The sequence below is a fragment of the Pleurodeles waltl genome, chromosome 1_2 (genome assembly GCF_031143425.1).
Source record: "Pleurodeles waltl isolate 20211129_DDA chromosome 1_2, aPleWal1.hap1.20221129, whole genome shotgun sequence".
NCBI lineage: Eukaryota > Metazoa > Chordata > Amphibia > Caudata > Salamandridae > Pleurodeles > Pleurodeles waltl.
This window is the reverse complement of record NC_090437.1, coordinates 476816873-476837293: the sequence shown is the minus strand read 5'-3', so window position 1 is coordinate 476837293 and position 20421 is coordinate 476816873. Positions and strand designations below refer to the sequence as shown.

The following is a 20421-nucleotide window of genomic DNA, read 5'->3' as shown; positions in this document are numbered from 1 at the left end:
AATCCACGTCTGGCTGGGTTTAGTTGACAGCTCCTTGTGCATTCACTCAGACACACCCCAAACACAGGGTACTCAGCCACACTTGCATACATCTGCATTTTGAATGGGTCTTCCTGGGCTGGGAGGGCGGAGGGCCTGCTCTCACACAAAGGACTGCCACACCCCCTACTGGGACCCTGGCAGACTGGATTGAACTTAAAGGGGACCCTGTGCACTTATAAACCACTCTTTGAAGTCTCCCCCATTTCAAAGGCACATTTGGGTATAAAACAGGGCCTCTGCCCTACCACCTCAGACACTTGCTGGAGAAGAAACCTGAACCAGAACCTGCATCCTGCCAAGAAGAACTGCCTGGATGCCCAAAGGACTCACCTGACTGCTTTCTACAGAGGACTGCTGCCTTGCTGTTGCCCTGCTCCCTTGCTGAACTCTTGCCTTGCTGCAGAAGTGCTCTCCAAGGGCTTGGATAGAGCTTGCCTCATGTTCCCTGAAGTCTTAGGATCAAAAAGACTTCTTTCTTTCAACTGGACTCCTTGTGCGGCAAAACATTTGACACACAGCCTGCTCCGCAGTGAAAAATTCACTGCACGTCAACCCGGGACGCCGCCGCTCGACTTCGCAAGGAAAAGATCGATGCGGCGCTTGCGGTGCGACCGGAACTTCGACGCACGGCCCACCTGGACAATGCCGCCCGACTTCCAGAGAGGAAATTGACGCGGCGCCTGCCGTGAGGGAGAAAATTCCACGCACAGCCCACCGGAACGACTCGCAGCCAGACAACAAGCCCAGGATTCCACGCACAGACCCCGGGGCGTCTGAAAAACCCGTGACCCACAGAGAAGACTGTCCGCACGCCGGAAATCAACGCAACGTCTTCCCCGTGTGAAAAATAACAACGCAAGTCCGTGTGTGAAGGGGCAAAACCGAAACACACCATTTTCCACGCACCTCCTCCTCTGCGGCCCTCTGCTGAGATTTTTCACTCCAAACCAGGTACTTTGTGCTTGAAAGAGACTTTGTTTGCTTTTTAAAGACTTAAGACACTTCATATCACTTTTCAGTGATATCTGTACAATTTCTTATTGCATCTTTTATCGTTTTGACCTGCAAATATCCAGATAAATATTATATATTTTTTCCAAACACTGTGTGGTGTATTTTTGTGGTGCTATATTGTGTTATTGTATGATTTATTGCTCAAATACTTTACACATTGCCTTCTAAGTTAAGTCTGACTGCTCAGTGCCAAGCTACCAGAGGGTGGGCACAGGATAATTTGGACTGTGTGTGACTTACCCTGAATAGAGTGAGGGTCCTTGCTTGGATAGGGGGTAACCTGACTGCCAACCAGAGACCCCATTTCTAACATTGGTGATCAGCAGTGAGGATAGGACTTGTATTTGTGCAGTGACATACAGTAGCTAAGTATTTCACTACCTACCCACAGCTGAAGGTCAACTTGATTTTTATCTCTTTTTGCAAATTCGTTTTCCTGACAATTTTCAAAACCTAAATCCTCACTCAACATGTCTCTGGCTGGGTCTCAAGCAGGAGATTTTGACCTAGCCCTGGTGGAGACATATACTGTTAAACAGCTAAAAAGGTTCTGCAGGGAGATGAGTGTACCCACCCAAGGGGCCTCCAGAAAGGAGGACTTTCAAATGGCGCTGAGGGCCTGGGCAGAAGCCCATTTAGAAGAGGATGCTGAGGAGGAGGAGGAGCCAGAAGATGGCCCCCAGAGGATTTTTTTGCCATCAGTGGGTAATGTCACCACTGCAATTGTGCCCCTTCCAGACCAGGGAGCAGTGTCTCTGATCAAAGCCTGACCGCAGAGGAAAGGGGAGAGGGGAGGGAGTTCCAATTGCAAATGGCAAGACTGAAAATTGAGGCTCAACAAGAAAAAAAGAGAGCAGAGAGAGAAGCCAAGCAAGCTGAAGCTGCAGCTGAGAGAGCCTTGGCTGAAAATAAACTTTTGTTGGCTCATGAACTGAGTCTCAAGGAGCTGGATCTCAAGGCGAGGCAGTCTGAGTCCAGCAGTGATGGTGGCAGCATACATACAGGACCTGTTGGAGAGAAAAAAGTTTGTACACCCAAAAGTGTGGTGCCCAGTTTTGTGGTGGGAGATGATATTGACAAGTGGCTGGCTGCCTATGAAGTTGCTCTAAGGGCTCATGGGGTTCCTGAAGGGCAATGGGGGGCAGCCTTGTGGTTTTATGTACCCCCAGAGGGAAGGGACACACTCCTTACACTCGACCCACATGGTCACTATAACTATCCTGTCATGAAGACTGCTTTACTGGCCAAGTTTGGACTAACCCCTGAGAGATACCGTCAGAGGTTTAGGGACAGTACCAAATTTTCCACACAAACCTGGGTTGATTGTTTTGATTTCTCCAATAAGGCACTAAACAGTTGGGTGCGGGGCAGCAAAGTAGATGATTACAAAGGGTTATATGACTTGATTCTAAGAGAGCATATGTTCAGTATTTCTTTTACAGAGTTGCGCCAGCACCTGGTAGACAGTAAGCTGACTGATCCCAGGAAGCTTGCTGAGGAGGCGGACCTCTGGGTTAGCACCAGAGTGTCTAGAAAGGTATCTGGAGGTGACACCCACAAAGGTGGTCAGGGTTCGCAACAGAAGAAAGAGGGGGGAGATAAACTTACAGATAAGGAACTCTCAAAAGGCCCCCAAAAGAATTCCCAGGGAGGGGGTGGCAACTATTCCTCTTCCAGGTTTGGGTAAAAGCCAGGGACTTTTGATAAATCATCAGGGAAATTCACCCCCAAATGCTTAGAGGGCTACCAGTATGGTCACTCTAAGGGCGACTCCCAGTGTTCCAAGAGAGCACTGTCCACTACCGGACAGACACCTGGGTTGACTAGTGTAACGCTCGGGGGGAGACAGACCCAGATAGCTTTGGGGAGCAGGCAGAGGTTTCCCCAGTATCCCTGGGAGAAAGAGAAATGGTGCCCAAAGCCCACATGCCCCAAAATACTTCAAAGTATAGGCAGTGGGTCACCATTGATGGGCAAAAGGTGGAGGCTCTGCGTGCCACAGGAGCCAGTATGACTACTATCAAGAGTCAGCTGGTGTCAACAGAGCAGATAGTCCCTAATACATTCCACCAGGTCATAGTCGCTGACAATCGTGAGAGTCACCTACCGGTGGCTCTGGTTCCCTTTGAGTCGGGGGGTCTCTGGTACTCTGAAAGTAGCTGTGAGTCCTGCCATGCCTGTAGATTGTCTTTTAGGCAATGATCTTGAGCATACTGCTTGGAAAGAGGTAGAGTTTAGATCCCACCTGGAGATGTTAGGTTTGCCTGAGTGGGTCTGCATGACACGGTCCATGGCTACCCGGGAAGGGAGTCAAGGGCATCTAGAGCCTGGAACAATGGCCCAGGCAGCTGCAAAGAGGAAGGGCAAGAGACACAGGAAACCCGCCTCAAATGTTCCCACAGTGGTGGACGGGGCCCCTGAGGAGGAGGAGTTCCCTGAGCCAACTTGGGGAGACATAGCTGACCTGGGTAACCTACCTGAACTTGCTGGCTGGCAAGTAGAGGGTGGGCCAACCAGGGCAGAATTCTGCCAGGCGCAGAAGGAATGCCCCACCCTTGAGGGTCTGAGGCGACAGGCCACAACCCAAGTGGCAGGTGACGCCTCTGGCACTCACCATATTTACTGGGAGAATGATCTCCTTTACAGTGAGCCTGAGGTTCCAGGTCCTGGGGCAGCCCGTGTGATGGTGGTGCCCCAGTGTTACCGGGCCTTCCTACTGGGTCTGGCTCACGACATCTCCCTGGCAGGACACCTGGGCCAAGACAAGACCTTTAACAGGCTTGTCACCCACTTTCATTGGCCCAGAATGAGGATAAACTCAGATAACTTCTGCAGAGCTTGCCCCACCTGCCAGGCTAGTGGGATGACAGGGAAACAGCTTAAGGCTCCCCTGCTCCCAGTCGTTGGCACCCCCTTTGAAAGGGTGGGCATCAACATTGTTGGTCCCTTGGACCCCAAAACTGCCTTGGGCAACAGGTTTATCCTGGTTTTGTTGGACCCTGCCACCCGCTATCCAGAGGCAATCCCTCTGAGAACAGTGTCTGCACCAGTGGTGACCAGAGCCCTGTTGGGAATATTTACCCGTGTGGGATTCCCTAAGGAGGTTGTGTCTGACAGGGGCACAAACTTCATGTCTGCATACATGAAGTCAATGTGGGATGAGTGTGTGGTGACCTACCGGTTTACCACCCCTTATCATCCTCAATCCAATGGGCTTGTTGAGAGATTCAACAAGACCCTTAAGGGCATGATTAGTGGCCTGACTGAAGCCATGAGGCGTAAGTGGGACGTCCTCTTACCATGCCTGTTGTTTGCTTACAGAGAGGTGCCCCAGAAAGGGGTGGGGTTCAGCCCCTTTGAGCTTCTCTATGGTCACCCTGTCAGGGGACCCCTAAGCATTGTCAAAGAGGGCTTGGAGAAAGCTCCCAAGACACCTCCCAGGATATGGTCAGCTACATGCTGGCCCTCCGCAACCAAACCTAACACTTCTGGAAGCAGGCCAAGAATAACCTTGAGGCCAGTCAAGAGGTGATGAAGGAGTGGTACGACCGGAAGACCACTCTGGTTGAGTTCCCACCGGGAGACAAAGTTTGGGTGATGGAGCCAGTACAGCCCAGGGCTCTCCAGGACCGCTGGACTGGCCCCTTTGAGACAAAGGACCGTAAAGGGGAGGCCACTTACTGAGTGGACCTCAAGACCCCTTGGCACCCCCTAAGGGTCCTCCATCACAACCGGCTCAAACCTCACTTTGAGAGGTCTGAGGTCAGTATGCTCCTGGTCACAGATGAGGGCATGAAAGAAGAGAGTGAACCTCTCCCGACCTCCTCTCTGCCAAAGAAGGTGATGGGTCAGTGGAGGGTGTCATTCTCTCTGACTCCCTGGCTCTAAACCAGAGAGGAGACTGCTATGAGCTGTTAGAGCAGTTCTCCTCCCTGTTCTCCCTTACTCCTGGACTGACCCACCTCTGTGTTCATGACATTGACACAGGTGAGAGTCCCCATGTGAAGAACAGAATTTACAGGTTATTGGATAAGGTGAAGGACAGCATCAAGGAGGAGGTCTCCAAGATGTTGACTTTAGGGGTTATTGAGAAATCCAGTAGTCCCTGGGCCAGCCCGTGCTGTTGGTTCCTAAGGCTACTGCCCCAGGTGCGAAGCCAGAACTCAGGTTCTGTGTGGACTACCGGGGTCTCAACTCAGTCACACAGACTGATGCTCAGCCCATCCCCCGAGCTGATGAGCTCGTTGACAGACTAAGCGCTGCCAAGTTCCTGAGTACGTTTGATCTTACTTCAGGGTACTGGCACATCCCCTGACTGAGGGGGCTAAAGATAGATCAGCATTTTCCACCCCTGATGGCCATTACCAGTTCCGGGTGATGCCATTTGGGTTGAAAAATGCCCCCGCTACCTTCCAACAGTTGGTTAACGGGGTCCTAGCTGGCAAGGATGCCTACTGTGCAGCCTACCTGGACGACATAGCTGTCTACAGTTCCAGCTGGGAGGAACACCTGCTCCACCTCAAGGAGGTGCTTCAGGCTCTGAGACAGACAGGCCTGACCATCAAGGCTAGTAAGTGCCAGATTGGGCAGGGTTCCGTGGTGTACTTGGGACACCTAGTAGGTGGTGGCAAGGTGCAGCCACTCCAGGCCAAGATTAAAACTATCAAGGCCTGGCAACCACCTAGAACACAGACTGAGGTGAGAGCCTTTTTAGGCCTCACTGGATACTACCGCAGGTTCGTCAAGGGCTATGGTACCGTTGTGTCACCCTTGACAGAACTCACTTCCAAGAAACAACCTAGGTTGGTGAATTGGACAGAGACTTGTCAGAAAGCCTTTGATTCTCTGAAGGAAGCCATGTGCACGGCTCCCGTGCTCAAGGCCCCTGACTACTCCCAGGAATTTATTGTGCAGACAGATGCTTCAGAGCATGGCATAGGGGCTGTTCTAGCACAGCTAAACGAGGAGGGCTCAGACCAACCAGTAGTCTTTATTAGCAGAAGGCTATTACCACGGGAACAGAGGTGGAGTGCTATTGAGAAAGAAGCATTTGCTGTGGTCTGGGCACTGAAGAAGCTAAGACCCTACCTGTTTGGGACTCACTTCCGGGTTCAGACAGACCACAGGCCCCTCAGATGGCTCATGCAGATGAGGGGTGAAAATCCGAAACTCTTGAGGTGGTCCATTTCTCTACAGGGGATGGACTTCACGGTGTAGCATCGCCCAGGGTTTGACCACGCCAACGCTGATGGTCTCTCCAGATACTTCCGCCTTAGTGATGAGAGCTCCCAGGAGGTCGGGTAGCTCTCCCCACTTTCAGATGGGGGGGGGACACATGTTAGACCTGACAGCCTTAGGGTGGTCACCCCTAACTTTTTGCCTGCCTCCCTCCACTTTTTGGACACTGTTTTTGCTGGCTTTTAGACTCTGCGTACTTTACCACTGCTAACCAGTGCTAAAGTGCATATGCTCTCTCCCTTTAAACATGGTAACCTTGGATCATACCCAATTGGACTATTTAATCTATTTATAAGTCCCTAGTAATGTGCACTATATGTGCCTAGGGCCTGTAGATTAAATGCTACTAGTGGGCCTGCAGCACTGGTTGTGCCACCCACTTAAGTATCCCCTTTACCTTGTCTCAGGCCTGCCATTGCAAGGCCTGTGTGTGCAGTTTCACTGTCACCTCGACTTGGCATTTAAAAGTACTTGCCAAGCCTAAACCTCCCCTTTTTCTACATATAAGTCACCTCTAATGGGTGCCCTAGGTAACCCCTAGGGCAGGGTGCTGTGTGGGTGAAAGGCAGGACATGTACGTGTGTAGTTTACATGTCCTGGTAGTGTAAAACTCCTAAATTTGTTTTTACACTACTGTGAGGCCTGCTCCCTTCATAGGCTAACATTGGGGCTGCTCTCATACATTATTGAAGTGGTAGCTGCTGATCTGAAAGGAGTAGGAAGGTCATATTTAGTATGGCCAGAATGGTAATACAAAATCCTGCTGACTAGTGAAGTTGGATTTAATATTACTATTCTAGAAATGCCACTTTTAGAAAGTGAGCATTTCTTTGCACTTAAATCTTTCTGTGCCTTACAATCCACTTCTGGCTGGGTTTAGTTGACAGCTCCTTGTGCATTCACTCAGACACACCCCAAACACAGGGCACTCAGCCTCACTTGCATACATCTGCATTTTGAATGGGTCTTCCTGGGCTGGGAGGGCCTGCTCTCACACAAAGGACTGCCACACCCCCTACTGGGACCCTGGCAGACAGGATTGAACTGAAAGGGGACCTGGTGCACTTCTAAGCCACTCTTTGAAGTCTCCCCCACTTCAAAGGCACATTTGGGTATAAAACAGGACCTCTGCACTACCACCTCAGACACTTGCTGGAGAAGAAACCTGAACCAGAACCTGCATCCTGCCAAGAAGTACTGCCTGGCTCCCCAAAAGGACTCACCTGACTGCTTTCTACAGAGGACTGCTGAATTGCTGTTGCCCTGCTGCCTTGCTGAACTCTTGCCTTGCTGCAGAAGTGCTCTCCAAGGGCTTGGATAAAGCTTGCCTCCTGTTCCCTGAAGTCTCAGGATCAAAAAGACTTCTTTCTATCAACTGGACTCCTTGTGCGGCAAAACATTTGACGCACAGCCTGCTCCGCGGTGAAAAATTCACTGTACGCCGACCCGGGACGCCGCCGCTCGACTTCGCAAGGAAAAGATTGACGCAGAGCCTGCGGTGCGACCGGAACTTCGACGCACGGCCTGCCTGGACAACGCCGTCCGACTTCCAGAGAGGAAATCGACGCGGCGCTTGCCGTGAGGGAGAAAATTCCACACACAGCCCACCGGAACGACGCGCAGCCAGACAACAGGACCAGGATTCCACGCACAGACCCCGGGGCATCTGAAAACCCCGTGACCCACAGAGGAGACTGTCCGCCCACCAGAAATTGATGCAACATCTTCCCCGCGTGAAAAGTAACAACGCAAGTCGGTGTGTGAAGGGGCGAAACCGACGCACACACCATTTTCCACGCACCTCCTCCTCCTCGGCCCTCTGCGGAGATTTTCACTCCAAACCAGGTACTTTGTGCTTGAAAGAGACTTTGGTGGTCATTCCGACTCTGGCGGGCGGCGGTTGCCGCCCGCCAGGTGGGAACGGCCATTTGGCCGCTATGCGGTCAAAAGACCGCTGCCGGCATTCTGACCTTCCCGGGCGCTAACTATGTTAGCGCCCGATGGCCCAGCGGGAAGGAGGGCTGCAACACAGAAGCCGGCTCCGAATGGAGCCGGCGGTGTTGCGGCCGTGCGACGGGTGCAGTTGCACCGGTCGCGCTTTTCACTGTCTGCTAGGCAGACAGTGAAAAGTCGGCCGGGGCCCTGTTAGGGGGCCCCTGCACTGCCCATGCCAGTGGCATGGGCAGTGCAGGGGCCCCCAGGGGCCCCAAGACACCTGTTCCCGCCAGCCTCTTCCTGGCGGTGACAACCGCCAGAAACAGGCTGGCGGGAAGGGGGTCAGAATCCCCATGGCAGCGCTGCTTGCAGCGCTGCCATGGCGGATTAGCCCAGCTGGGGCAAAATCGGCGGGAAACCGCCGGCCCCGGTTTTCTGATCGCGGCTTTACCGCGCGGTCAGAATGGGCTAGGAAGCACCGCCAGCCTGTTGGCGGTGCTTCCGTCATTCGTGGCCCTGGCGGTCTTAGAATGACCCCCTTTGTTTGCTTTTTAAAGACTTAAGACACTTCATATCACTTTTCAGTGATATCTCTGCAATTTCTTATTGCATCTTTTATTGTTTTGACCTACAAATATCCTGATAAATATTATATATTTTTCCAAACACTGTGTGGTGTATTTTTGTGGTGCTATATTGTGTTATTGTATGATTTATTGCACAAATACTTTACACATTGCCTTCTAAGTTAAGCCTGACTGCCCTGTGCCAACCTACCAGAGGGTGGGCACAGGATAATTTGTGACTTACCCTGACTAGAGTGAGGGTCCTTGCTTGGACAGGGGGTATCCTGACTGCCAACCAAAGACCCCATTTCTAACAGCTACACAACGGTCTCCCAGACTTTCTTACAGGCACGACATACGCAGGGTGTGGCAGAGTCGGCAGAGCGTTGATCGGATCAACAACCATAAGATGAAGAGTCTGCTTGGCGCGAGGCGGCCATTCAGGTAACATTGTGAGATCTGGAGGTGAGCACCCGCGTAGGTTGGAACAGCCTCGCAGGGGGAATGGCTGGGCTTGAGCGGGCCTGCTCCGGTGGCCTGGTGAATCAGGAATTCTGCTCAAAGCGCAGCCACTTGAAGGAATTTGATAAGGTCTTTAAGGAGCAATGGAGTTTCACCCCCCCGGGTGGAGGTGAGGGTGTCACATGAGGTGGCTGGTATGAGTGATACCAGGTCGGTGGGTAAGGACAGGGGCAAGGAGGTGCCAAAAAGTGGATATGGTGCAGAGGCCCAAGGGTGCAGGTTTGAAGAGATGGAGCTGGATTATATGGAGGATAGTCCAGAAGAAGGTGAGATTGTGGAAGGAGAGAGTGATAAAGAGGAGGAACAAGGGTGGGGGGGCAGCTAATTTTGTTTGTAGTATTTCGCAGGGCAAGGCAAAGCAACAGCAGGCAGCCACAGGGAGCACAGCCGCACGGACACTGGCAAGGCAGCAGGCTTTGGGGCAGACACCGACCTTGTCGCCAGGTACGCAGAAATAGGGTGGGATTTGGGAGCAAAAAGGAATTGAGGTTGGCTGTGGGGGGAGTTTTGATGAGATACAACTCAGAAAAGGTACATATGTCAAGGACACAGGTGTGGGGCCTGATAATAAAGCTGAAAAGAAACGTTATCAGTACAGGATTCTGATGCAAAGACAGGGGGGCAAAAAGAAGACGTGAATTCTGCAGAGGGCAACAAGGGTGAAGAAGGGGGTAAGGACGCAGATGGGAAGGGAGTCGAAGGAAAATAAAGCAAAGAGGTCAAAGTAAAATAAAGCTCCCTTATAAGGGGGTTACAAAACCTTCGGGGCTCATTTGATGCCAACTACGAAAGATAAGATTTGCAAGGGAGAACTTGTGGAGGTGCTAAAATTGTTACATAGAGAAGTAAGGATGAAAGAAGGATTAAAGGAAGAGGAATTTGAACCGGTGAAAAGCCCACAGGGGGCCAGTGACCATATAAAACTGGACATCGGCCTTCCTTATGTATGAAAGTGTATATTGCAAATGATACCCAGAGAGAAGCGTTACTCTTCTACAATATATAAATGTCATTGAAAAGGCACAGATCTTGTTTGATGGGAATGCATGGGCTCAGTATGATGAGGAGTTCAGACAAGAATGGCAGCTGACCTGGAGGCCAAATGGGGGAAAATAGATATGGATTTGTGGCAGCAGACAATGGTCCCAGCAAATTTTGGGAAGACCGTGTTTACAGCCAGTGGGCTGCCGATACAGTATAAGCCCTTTCAGCAATGTCCCATCCGGGTTGGGGTCAGGAACCTAAACAAAAGGAAGGTTCTTGAGGGGGGTTGCTGGGACTTTAATAAAGTAATCTGATCAAGGGAGTACTGCAAGTTAAGATACGAATGCCTGAGGTGCGGGGGCAAGCGTGCATTGGTACAGTGCTATGGCAACCAGGGAACAACACAGACTGGGCACTACAATAGCGGGGGACAACAACCGCCACCAACACAAGATTGGCATCAGGGAGGTCAAGGGCACTTTAGGGGGGGAGGAGGCCAGGGCTCTGGAAGAAAGGACTCTTACACTGGTTAAGATAAGCAGGCTACTTTACTGGTTGCAGCTCTACCCTAAAGAGGAGGAGGAGGCAGCTCAGTTGGTGGAGGGTTTTACACTGGGTTTCAGGTTGGGTTACGAAGGACCAAGACAGTGGCGTTGGGCTGAGAATTTAAAATCTGCCAAGACATATCCACATGTAGTGAGGGCGAAGTTAGCAAAGGAATTTGCCAAAGGTAGGATGGCAGGACCTTTTCAGGAGTGGCCAATGGACAGTCTCATTATTTCTCCCATTCGGGTGGTGCCCAAAAAAGAACAAGGATAGTTTAGGTTCATACAACATTTATCCTGGCCAGTGGACAGTCTGTCAATGACTTCATCCTGGGGGAAGAGGCAGGTGTGTCATATTCCTCATTAGACGTAGCTGTGGCTTTAGTGGAGCAGGCAGGACAAGGGGCACTTATGGCAAAATATGATACCAAGTCGGCCTTTCAGTTGCTCCCAGTATACCCGGGCGATTTTTAGTGGTGGGTATACAGTTTGAAGGCATGTGGAATGAAGGAAGATTTGTGCATGTGTTGCATGTTTTTGGATACCTTCAATGGCATCCCTATGGGTTCCCGGCTGGAAATGGAGTGGGAGGCACAGATATTTTTGGATGCCTCAGGCAGATTTGGTTTTGGTATTTATTGACAAGGCAGGTGGTGCGCGGAGGAGTGGCCAACAGAGTGGAAAGAGGCAGGATGAATTATTGCCTTTTTGGAGCTCTTCCCGTTGGTGGTGGCAGTTTATTTGTGGAGCCCCTTACTGCAGCATAAGAGAGTACTTTTTCATGTAGATAATTTGGCAGTAGTACAAGTGGTGAATAGGCAATCAGCCAGGGATCCCCAGGTCCTCACATTACTGAGAGGTTTTGTCTTAGTGTGCCTGAGTTATGATATCATGTTTAAAACAAAACACATGCCTGGGGTGGACAATGACATGGCAGATACTTTGTCTCATTTACAGTGGGATAGGTTCCATGGGCTAGCCACGGAAGCAGACAGGCAACGTATTCGCATGCCACACCACTTTTGGAATTTAGGTGAGAAAGGATGCTGCAGCTGGTGGTAGGGTCATTGACACGGTCAATAAAGAAGGTGTACGAGCTGGCCTGGATCGAATTTATTGGGTTGGGGGCAGTCAGGAGAGAGGGAGGTAGGGATAGAGTGGAAGATGTGGTTCAATTCATCTTAGATCTAATAGTGAAAGGGCAGTTAAAGGTGACTATTGCAGGCAAATTAGAAGGCGTAACTTTCATGGGTAAATCATTGTGGGCTACGCGCCATCAGCTGGAGAGCTGGGGGCGTGCCTTTTGGAAGGATGGATAAGGGAACAGGGCAGGCAGACAAGGAGGCCCTTGACTTTAGATGTTTTGAGGGGGTGCTGGCAAAATTACCACAGATTTGCAACATTGAAGGTGTGGATGTTTTTAGAGCATTTCGGGTGTCAGAAATGCTGGGTTCCAAACAAAACAAGGGGCTTTTGTGGGAGGACGTCTTCATGCAGGCACAGGGAGTGGCAATATTACTGAGGTCTTCCAAAACGGATCAGAGGGTGCAAGGGGTGCATGTATTATTGCCAGGGCAAGAACATCGTGAGGTTTGCCCTCTGCAGTGGGGTTTGAGGTTGGGAAAGTTGAAGGCTGAGAAAGTAGGGGCAGTCTTCTTGCACATGGACGGCAAAAGAGTGACATCCTTTCAGTTGTTGAGCATATTGCGAAAATCAGTAAAAGCCATGGGAATGCAAATGCTGGAATTTGGGGCCCATTCTTTTCAGACAGGGGCAGCAATGGAAGCAGGGAGGCGCGGGTGCTCCAGGGAGGGAATAAAGCAGTTGGGAAGGTGGTCTTCTGAGTGCCTTCAAAGAGATGTGTGTTCGATTTTAGGTAGGGTGAATGAACAGACAGGACTTGTCATTAACATTTGTTTTTTTTGTAGGTTCAGTGCCAGGTACCCTGTCTGCAAAATTGAACGTGCGGATTGTGGGGCATTAATTCATCAGATGGGCGGAGCAAGAAGCCAGGAGTTTGAATACAGTCAAGTTGGGGCTTAGTGAAACGTGTGGTGGGGTTGCATGGCATGGGAAAGGGGGCATGAATTGGAAAGAATTGCTGCCAATGTTGAATAAGTTAAAAAAGGGGGTGACGTGCCCAGATATAGTGACCGTGCATTTGGGAGGAAATTATTTAGTTCAGGAAAAAGGTATGGTACTGGTAAAATGGATGAAGCAAGACTTGTTGGAGATAAAGCAGCAGTGGGCAGGTTGTTTTCTGGTGTGGACGGAGTTTATACCTCAACAAAGTTGGAGGGGTGCGTACAAGCCAGCAGCGATATATAGAGCTTGTAGGAAGCTTAACAGGGAGATGAGGTGTTTTGTAGGGAACAGGAGGTAGGTATCATAGTGCACTCTGATATACACTATGATGCTGTAGAATTTTTTCATGTGGACAGGGTCCATCTGTCGAGATTCTATACTTGTTGGAGATTAGGGATTTTATAGCGAAGATCCTTAAAGGGGTAGTGTAGAGTGAGTTGGAGGGGAGGAGCAGAAAAAGGTCAGGGATGCCCATTTGATGGTAGTGGAAGCCCAGAAGTTTGGAGGGGCCTTTACAGAAGGTCAGTGGAGTTTACAGATGGGAACCAGTCCCTAAGAGAGGAGGCAATGAATTAGTAACAGAAAGAGAGCAGGGATTAAGGTTATTTACACAGGAAGTTGGCATTTCGGAATGGGCGCGAGTTAAAATAATTTAAGCGGGGGAAGTTCAATTGTTATGAATAACAGAAGGTAGTCGGGCATTGGGGTAGTTTGCAAGGTTAAAGGGGAGGGAGATGTTTTAGGAGTGGGGGGTAGGTGGTAGGCAGATGTTGACTGTATAGTGAGGTATATAGTTTTGTAAGGCAAAATGCAAAGGGATGAATTGTGATACACACCTGTTTCAATAAAGCGGCCTTTTGCAAACACAAGATGGGGCAGTGGTCTGTCTGGGCTCATTTCATCCAAATGGGGGTTTATTTACTAATGTTTTGCACATATGCATGCACTGCGCAAATCTATGCAAATATTTTTTAACTTACTTATTATTATAAAAGTCAGTAATGAAGGGAAGACATATCAATCTTTTCTCAGTGAGTGCTCTTAAAATAAAACTGCCATTTATGCCACTTCTCTGGAAGGGCGATTTGAGTTTTGTGGTATATTTACATAATTGAGGCATTGTTAGTGCAAAGATCCGCATAATTTTACCTGTGCTTTTATTCAGCATTTGGCATGTGCCCCACGTTACTTCCAAATCAAACGTTGGGGCGTGTGCGTGAGGTGATTTCTATTGTTTGTGGGTTTTTCAGTACAGTAGATTGTGTTGATGGTCTCCGGTGTTAATAGCTCATCGTCTGACTGTCCACATTTTCTGATCGTTATAGTACTATTTTTCAAGTGCAGGGCATTCATTATGACTAACATAAATAAAAAGCAGGGTCAAAGTGCCAAGTTAACAGTAGTATTTTTCAAGTGCAGGGCATTCATTATGACTAATATAACAAAAATGCGGGGTGAAAGTGCCAAGTCGGCAGTCATTGCATGGTTGAAGGGGATCGGTGGAGTAAACGAGTTAAATCCATAACATTCGTGGAAGTTTTTTAATCAGCATTCTAATTACTCATTCAATATTAATGCACGTAGCACCCTAAATGGCAGACAAGCTGTATGCGTTGTTAGTGTACATAGAAGAAATGTAAACGAAATGAAGCATGATTGTATTATATTGTAATGCTGATAGCCACAACAGTCTGTTGTAGGGCTCTGCTTCCACCTTCTGCAATAATGGGGGGAAACGGAGGTGGGGGGGCAGCCCACTATGAGCCAAATAGTTTTGTATCGAAAATGAATGCTAACCACCAAGAGAGCACTCACTGAGGGTGACTGCAATAAGAGCAACGTGTGGGAGGGTGAGCTCAAAAACCTTTTAGAACTTCACTGCTCAAAATGGTCTAATTTCTATTACTTATGTCCTTCCGTGAACTTAATTGCATGGCTTTACTTGCAAGAAAGGGTCACGCTGTCACACATTTCGCAGTCTGAAAACATGGCAGGTATGGTAGCTCCCCAAGTCCTTTTTCCAGATAGGATACTCATGGTGCCTGGTCTAATGCTGCTGGAAGTGGTGTCTTTGTTACTTATACTTTTCTGTGTCTCATAATACACTGCTCTGAAGTAATGACTCAACTGGAATATACTCATTGTCTGTCCTGTATTTGTCCTCTTGTGGTATTTAGAGACATATCTTCCCTTCCAGCTCTCTACTTCAGACCAAATGATTTAAGACCTGCACCCTCCCCCATAGGATGTTTGGTGCAAACCTTAGCCCACCTTTTCTTCTCTTTTCGGGGTTGCCTCTAGTGTGGCTTCATGATTTATTTGGGTTTTCTTAAATCTTCATTTATTCCCACCGCAAATAGTACATTTTTTCAGGTGAAAGTGTTAACTTCAAAGTGAACCGAGTTCCCAGCTAAACTCTCAGCATTTTTGCTGGCAATGGTATTGATCAGAATGCGTGTTAGAACTGATAATTTTACACCCTCTTTGCCACCCTCTTTTTTATCCCGAGAGATCATCACCACCCAGAACCCTTTCACCACAACACTTAGCCAGTCCCTACCTTGCTTCACAGGCATGCGATTTTCAGGGAGGTTGGTTTCTGTGATTAGGTGCTTTGTGTGAATGCATGCATGCCAAGAGACTCGATTCAGATGGGAGACTCATGATTTTTTTAAGCCAAAAAAGGTTTTATTTTAACTGTCTCCTGCCTGAAATTTCCTCTGCTCCAAGTCTGAAATGTTAGCAAATATGTAAATGTCTATTTTTTTGTAGAACACTTGATCTTTGTTTTACCCCATTTCTTGCTTTGGACTCAAAATTATATTTTATAACAGGTAAGCACAACCACACTTGCGACAAAGCGTACACCAACAAGCGCCAGACCAGCACCTTATGTGAGCACTCTACGAGGAAACACTTAATCATTACAATGTCTAACTCATCACTGCAATGAGGAGAAAAAGGTATTATTAGTAAAAAACACATTGCAAGAGAAAAGTTAGGCATGCCTTTGAATTCAGCTCGTGTGTGCATGTTATTAGTGTTGCTACTTGGAGTCAAGTTCCTTATTGTGCGCTTTTCTGTCAGTTGTAGCTACTTAACAACTTTTGTGTCAATTGGTAGAGTCCATTTCTGCTTTAAAGACCACAGACTCGAGTGACATGTACATTAGTGAGGGATTAAGTACATGAATACAACAAGTTTGGGATGTCATCGGTTATCAGAAGCACACTAAACCCTTTGCCCCAGCACCGTCATGATGTTAATGAGCTGAAAATGTAGCACTTTAGTGGCTTTCTCAAGAAGGGCCCAATGTGCTTATTTTTGCACTCATCAGCAGTCAAACAATCTTTTCCACTCCTATAAGGAAAATCCAGCTTCCCAGATTCAGGGTGTCTGTACAAAGATATACTTGCCTATATGGAAAGTGCTGCTCATGCTCAGGTACACAATGAAATGATTTACTTTTCAAAAGTATTTTTTTCATATTTGTGTGGAGAGTAAACAACACAAATAGCAGAACTGATGGTGTGATATTCTCAGTAGGGTTATTATGACACTACTCGTTCATGAAAAGCGAGTGCAACTCAGCGTTCAACTAAAAACTTTTGTTGTGCTTGTGGTTATCAATAACATCATGCACAAGGGCAGTTTGTGTTCCCAAAGCCTCAGATTCGCAAAATCATTGGGTTTGTGTCTGCAGAATGGCTTTTTAATGTACTCAACCCAATTTGCAACTTGTTAACAGGTAACCAAGCAAAACATTGGTTTAGTAAGGCATAATTATTCAGTACTTGGAAAGGTACTATTTGCAGCATCCTTTCTAAACTGTGATTTGTTATGATATGTTTACCCCTGGACAGCTGCCTACTTTTCAACAGCATTTTGATATTCACAAAGGTGAAGGGGTCTCAGGGGGAATGTGTTACCCCCCCTAACCCGGAAGTCTGTAATTTTTCAATATTTTTGTACCGTAATGTATTTCATTACATTAAACAAAAATTTACTTAATTTAAATGCGATCACAGACATGATGGTCTGCTGACACCACCAGGTGACCATCCATATAATTTTAGCCATCTGCAGTGAATTGCAAGGAAATTGTGAACCGACTTATTAGTACATAGTTCAGTTCACAAAACACTTCTCCATTTGCAAAAGTCTGCATTATGTGAAAGGAAAATTCTTACATCAGACCCAAAGTCTTCAAGAGGTTCTTTTACAATTACATATATGTATGTAATGTATGAATTGTATTTGTGCAATTCTCACCTGATGTACACAATCTGTGGCTTTTCTCCAATTCCCACAGGTATTACACAGAGCTCCGCTGTTTCCTAGCTAGGTTGGTGCTATATAAATATCAATACATACCCACCTGCAGACATGTCAAATATTATTAAGGTGTTTGTACCTTCAGCCACAGAGTAACACATGAGAAAATCTGCTCCAGCTGGCAATGTGTACACGGAGGCCGCATCCACTTGAATTTCATTCTTTGGCTCCATCATGCTGTCAACTGAGTCACAGGCAATGACATTGTCACATTGCTTTCCGCGGCAAGCCTAAGGACAGGGAACAAAGGTTTTTTCAGCAGCTGTATTACAGGACGGTGCATCCCCTTGCTCTATAGAAGTGAAACAAGTCAGTTCTGACACATTAGCTTTGAAAGGAAGCATTGGCAATGCCAATAGGTCTGGCCTCAGTAATGGAGAATGCTTTATTGACTTATTTGCAAACATATGCAATACTGAAGAAAAATGGCAAACTTATGAATAATATATAAATAAAGGAGAGGCCCAGCAGACCAGGCACACCAGTCGCAGCACTTCTTTCAGGTGGCTGTGCACAGGTATTGAGGAAATATTTGTGCAAAATAGGCAGTGGACAAAGTGATCTCCATAGTGCCCAATTTATATATTTATGGGCGGATGCAAAATGTGAATGATACTTGAACAGACCAAGGGACGAAGTGGACTGTCTGGAAGCCATTATATGTATGTATATATTTTTATTACACTGCTTTTATTTGGATGAAACTAGGTTGGGCTGAAATAGCTCATGCTTCTCATAAAAAATCACAATCTCAAAGAAAACAAGCATTTGCACTGCAATGGGTCTCACGTTTGCTCGAGTTAGAGCTATTAATTTTGTAAATTCCTAACCGGACTTTTCTTGCCATATAAATTGAAAATGAAGTGTAAACTAGTTGACATAAGCGAGCCGATTCGAAGTGCCACAGCCACCATGAGCATGAGAGCAAAGGAGAGACACAAAAGGAAAAAGAAGTTCGCTCGCAGTCAAACGTATTGGCAAACGTGCAATTATCTATGTAACATGGTCGATGGCCAAGACGGTAACAAAACTGCCCCAAGAAGGGACAAACGTAAAGCATTTACCAATGTTGACAGAGGATTTTTGAAAGGCAAGCCCATGAACGAGTGATAGTGATGGACGTGCAGTGGATGTGGTTAAAAGCATACAGATAGATTACAACAGGCCAGAGCTCTTGCACACTCAACCTAAAAAAACAAGAGTCTCGTAGGAACAATCCCACAGACAAAATATAAGTAGGACAATGTTTCAGATGCATTTAAAGAACGCATAGACCTGATCAGTAAGCACCTGATTCGCAGATACTCTCTGTAGCAGCCTTCAGCATGTTGTCACTGGGTTAGTAAGATGTGTTGTTTGTATTTTTTTTAAAATGGGCGTGACCTCCTCAGCTCAGCAAAGGTGCCTTGAGGCCCTTCCCCTCAGTGACGAGGGGAAGTGTCACCGATTGATTTCAACCTGGGCGCTGGTTTAAGCCCTGATGCGGCCAGGGCAAGTGTCAATCAGTGAAACCTCGTCACAGAGTCGGGATGGGTCAGAAGTCTCACTGACCGCATCCCACTCTGTGACAAAGGTGAGACTGCTGTGTTCCCTCACTGGCTGACCTAAGTCAGCCAGAGAGGGAAGGCAGCAGTCCCAACCCTCCTGGGACCTCCGAGCTGAAGGTAAGTGTGTGTGTGTTTTTTAAATGAATGTTTGGTGCGTGCGTGTATGTTTGAATGTTGATGAGTGTTGTGAATGGATGTGCGTGCATGTGTGAATGAATAAGTGTGAGTGTGAGTGTGCTTCCCGCCCACCCCCCCTCCTAAAATTACTGGCCCCCACTGAGGGCATACTGTTTTGGGTTGGGGAGATTGAAGTGGGGCAGATTGTTTTGGATTGGAGTGGAGCAGATTGGAGTGGGGTAGAGGAGAGTGGGTCATACTTTTTTGGACTGAAGTGGGACATATTGTTATTATTGTTATATATTGCAGTGGGGCAGATTGTAGTGAGGCAGATTGTTTTGGATTGGAGTGCAGCAGATTGCGCCTTGGTCCATCCCATGGCTCTGTTGTTTATTGCGTTTAACATTTGGCTACCACCGCTTTCAGCAACAAGTGGCCTTAAGAAAGGACTCTGTTGGCAGGACGAAGCAAAGGCCCGGGCAAAAAAAAAGTACCTTTATTTTGCGCAGGGGCTTAAAAAATGTTTGAGCTGAAAATCGCAGGTAACAATGGGCACTGGTTATGACAGTGCACCAATATTTAATTTAATTGTTTCAGCTTCATGCCTTACAATATATATGAGAGAACAAAGTACATACATCAATAAAAAACCTCATTAAATAAGATCATTATTCATTCTTTAAAAGCTTAAAAATTAAGAGCGCCCTATTATATCTGGGGGGTGGAACATTTCCCGGCAATAGCATCCTATACAATGGGGCCTCAGGAGAATGAAGTGTGAGTGCTCACAATGATTAATATTAGCAGCAGTGGTTTTAATACCAAGTCATATTCATTAATATTAGCCGGTCTTGTGCAAATGCTAGTGCAGTTTTAGTGCAATATACTCCTTTAGACTTAAAAATACTTAAAAAGAGGGTGGAGCCAGCTACGCCTTGCTATAACAAATTTCTTACAAAATAGGGTGAAGTGGGTCATAGTGTTCTATGCAAAGGTCCTCAAGAGAAATGAAGTGCAAGTGCTCACGATGATTAATATTAGCAACAGTGGTTTTAATAGGTTATAATATTAAAAGTATTATGTATTAAAAAGGTAATAAATATATCTCATTTATGTAACAAAGGACCGTGTATCTCACAACAACAACTATAACCTTCTAGATCTAATGAATCGGATGGACCAACTGGTCCGATCAGCCCTAGTTTAGTTAGTAACTCCCTCAGCCAGGGCTAAGCGTCACATATATATGAGGCTATCAAGTTGTGTTCTTTAATATTAGCCAGTTTTGTGAAAAGTGCTAGTGCAGTTTTAGTACAATTTGCTCCCTAAGACTTAAAAAGAGGGTGAAGCCATCTATGCCTTGCTAAAACAAGTTTCTTTACAAATCAGGGTGAAATGGGCCACATTATCTACCTCCCCAGGACAGCAATCACGGTACTGAAGTCCTGCGGCCAGCCTACACATGCGTACCAGATAACCTCTTAGGGGCAA

General features: G+C 47.4%; 1 protein-coding gene across 1 annotated transcript in view; it reads right to left on the bottom strand.

The window, feature by feature from the left end:
- Window positions 1-20421, bottom strand: part of LOC138301046 (caspase-6-like) — a 108249-nt gene that overhangs the window by 8095 nt on the left and 79733 nt on the right. The window contains exon 7 of the mRNA XM_069241087.1: window positions 17346-17496. Within this exon, the coding sequence (XP_069097188.1) occupies window positions 17346-17496 (151 nt within the window). The remainder of the gene's footprint in view (window positions 1-17345; window positions 17497-20421) is intronic.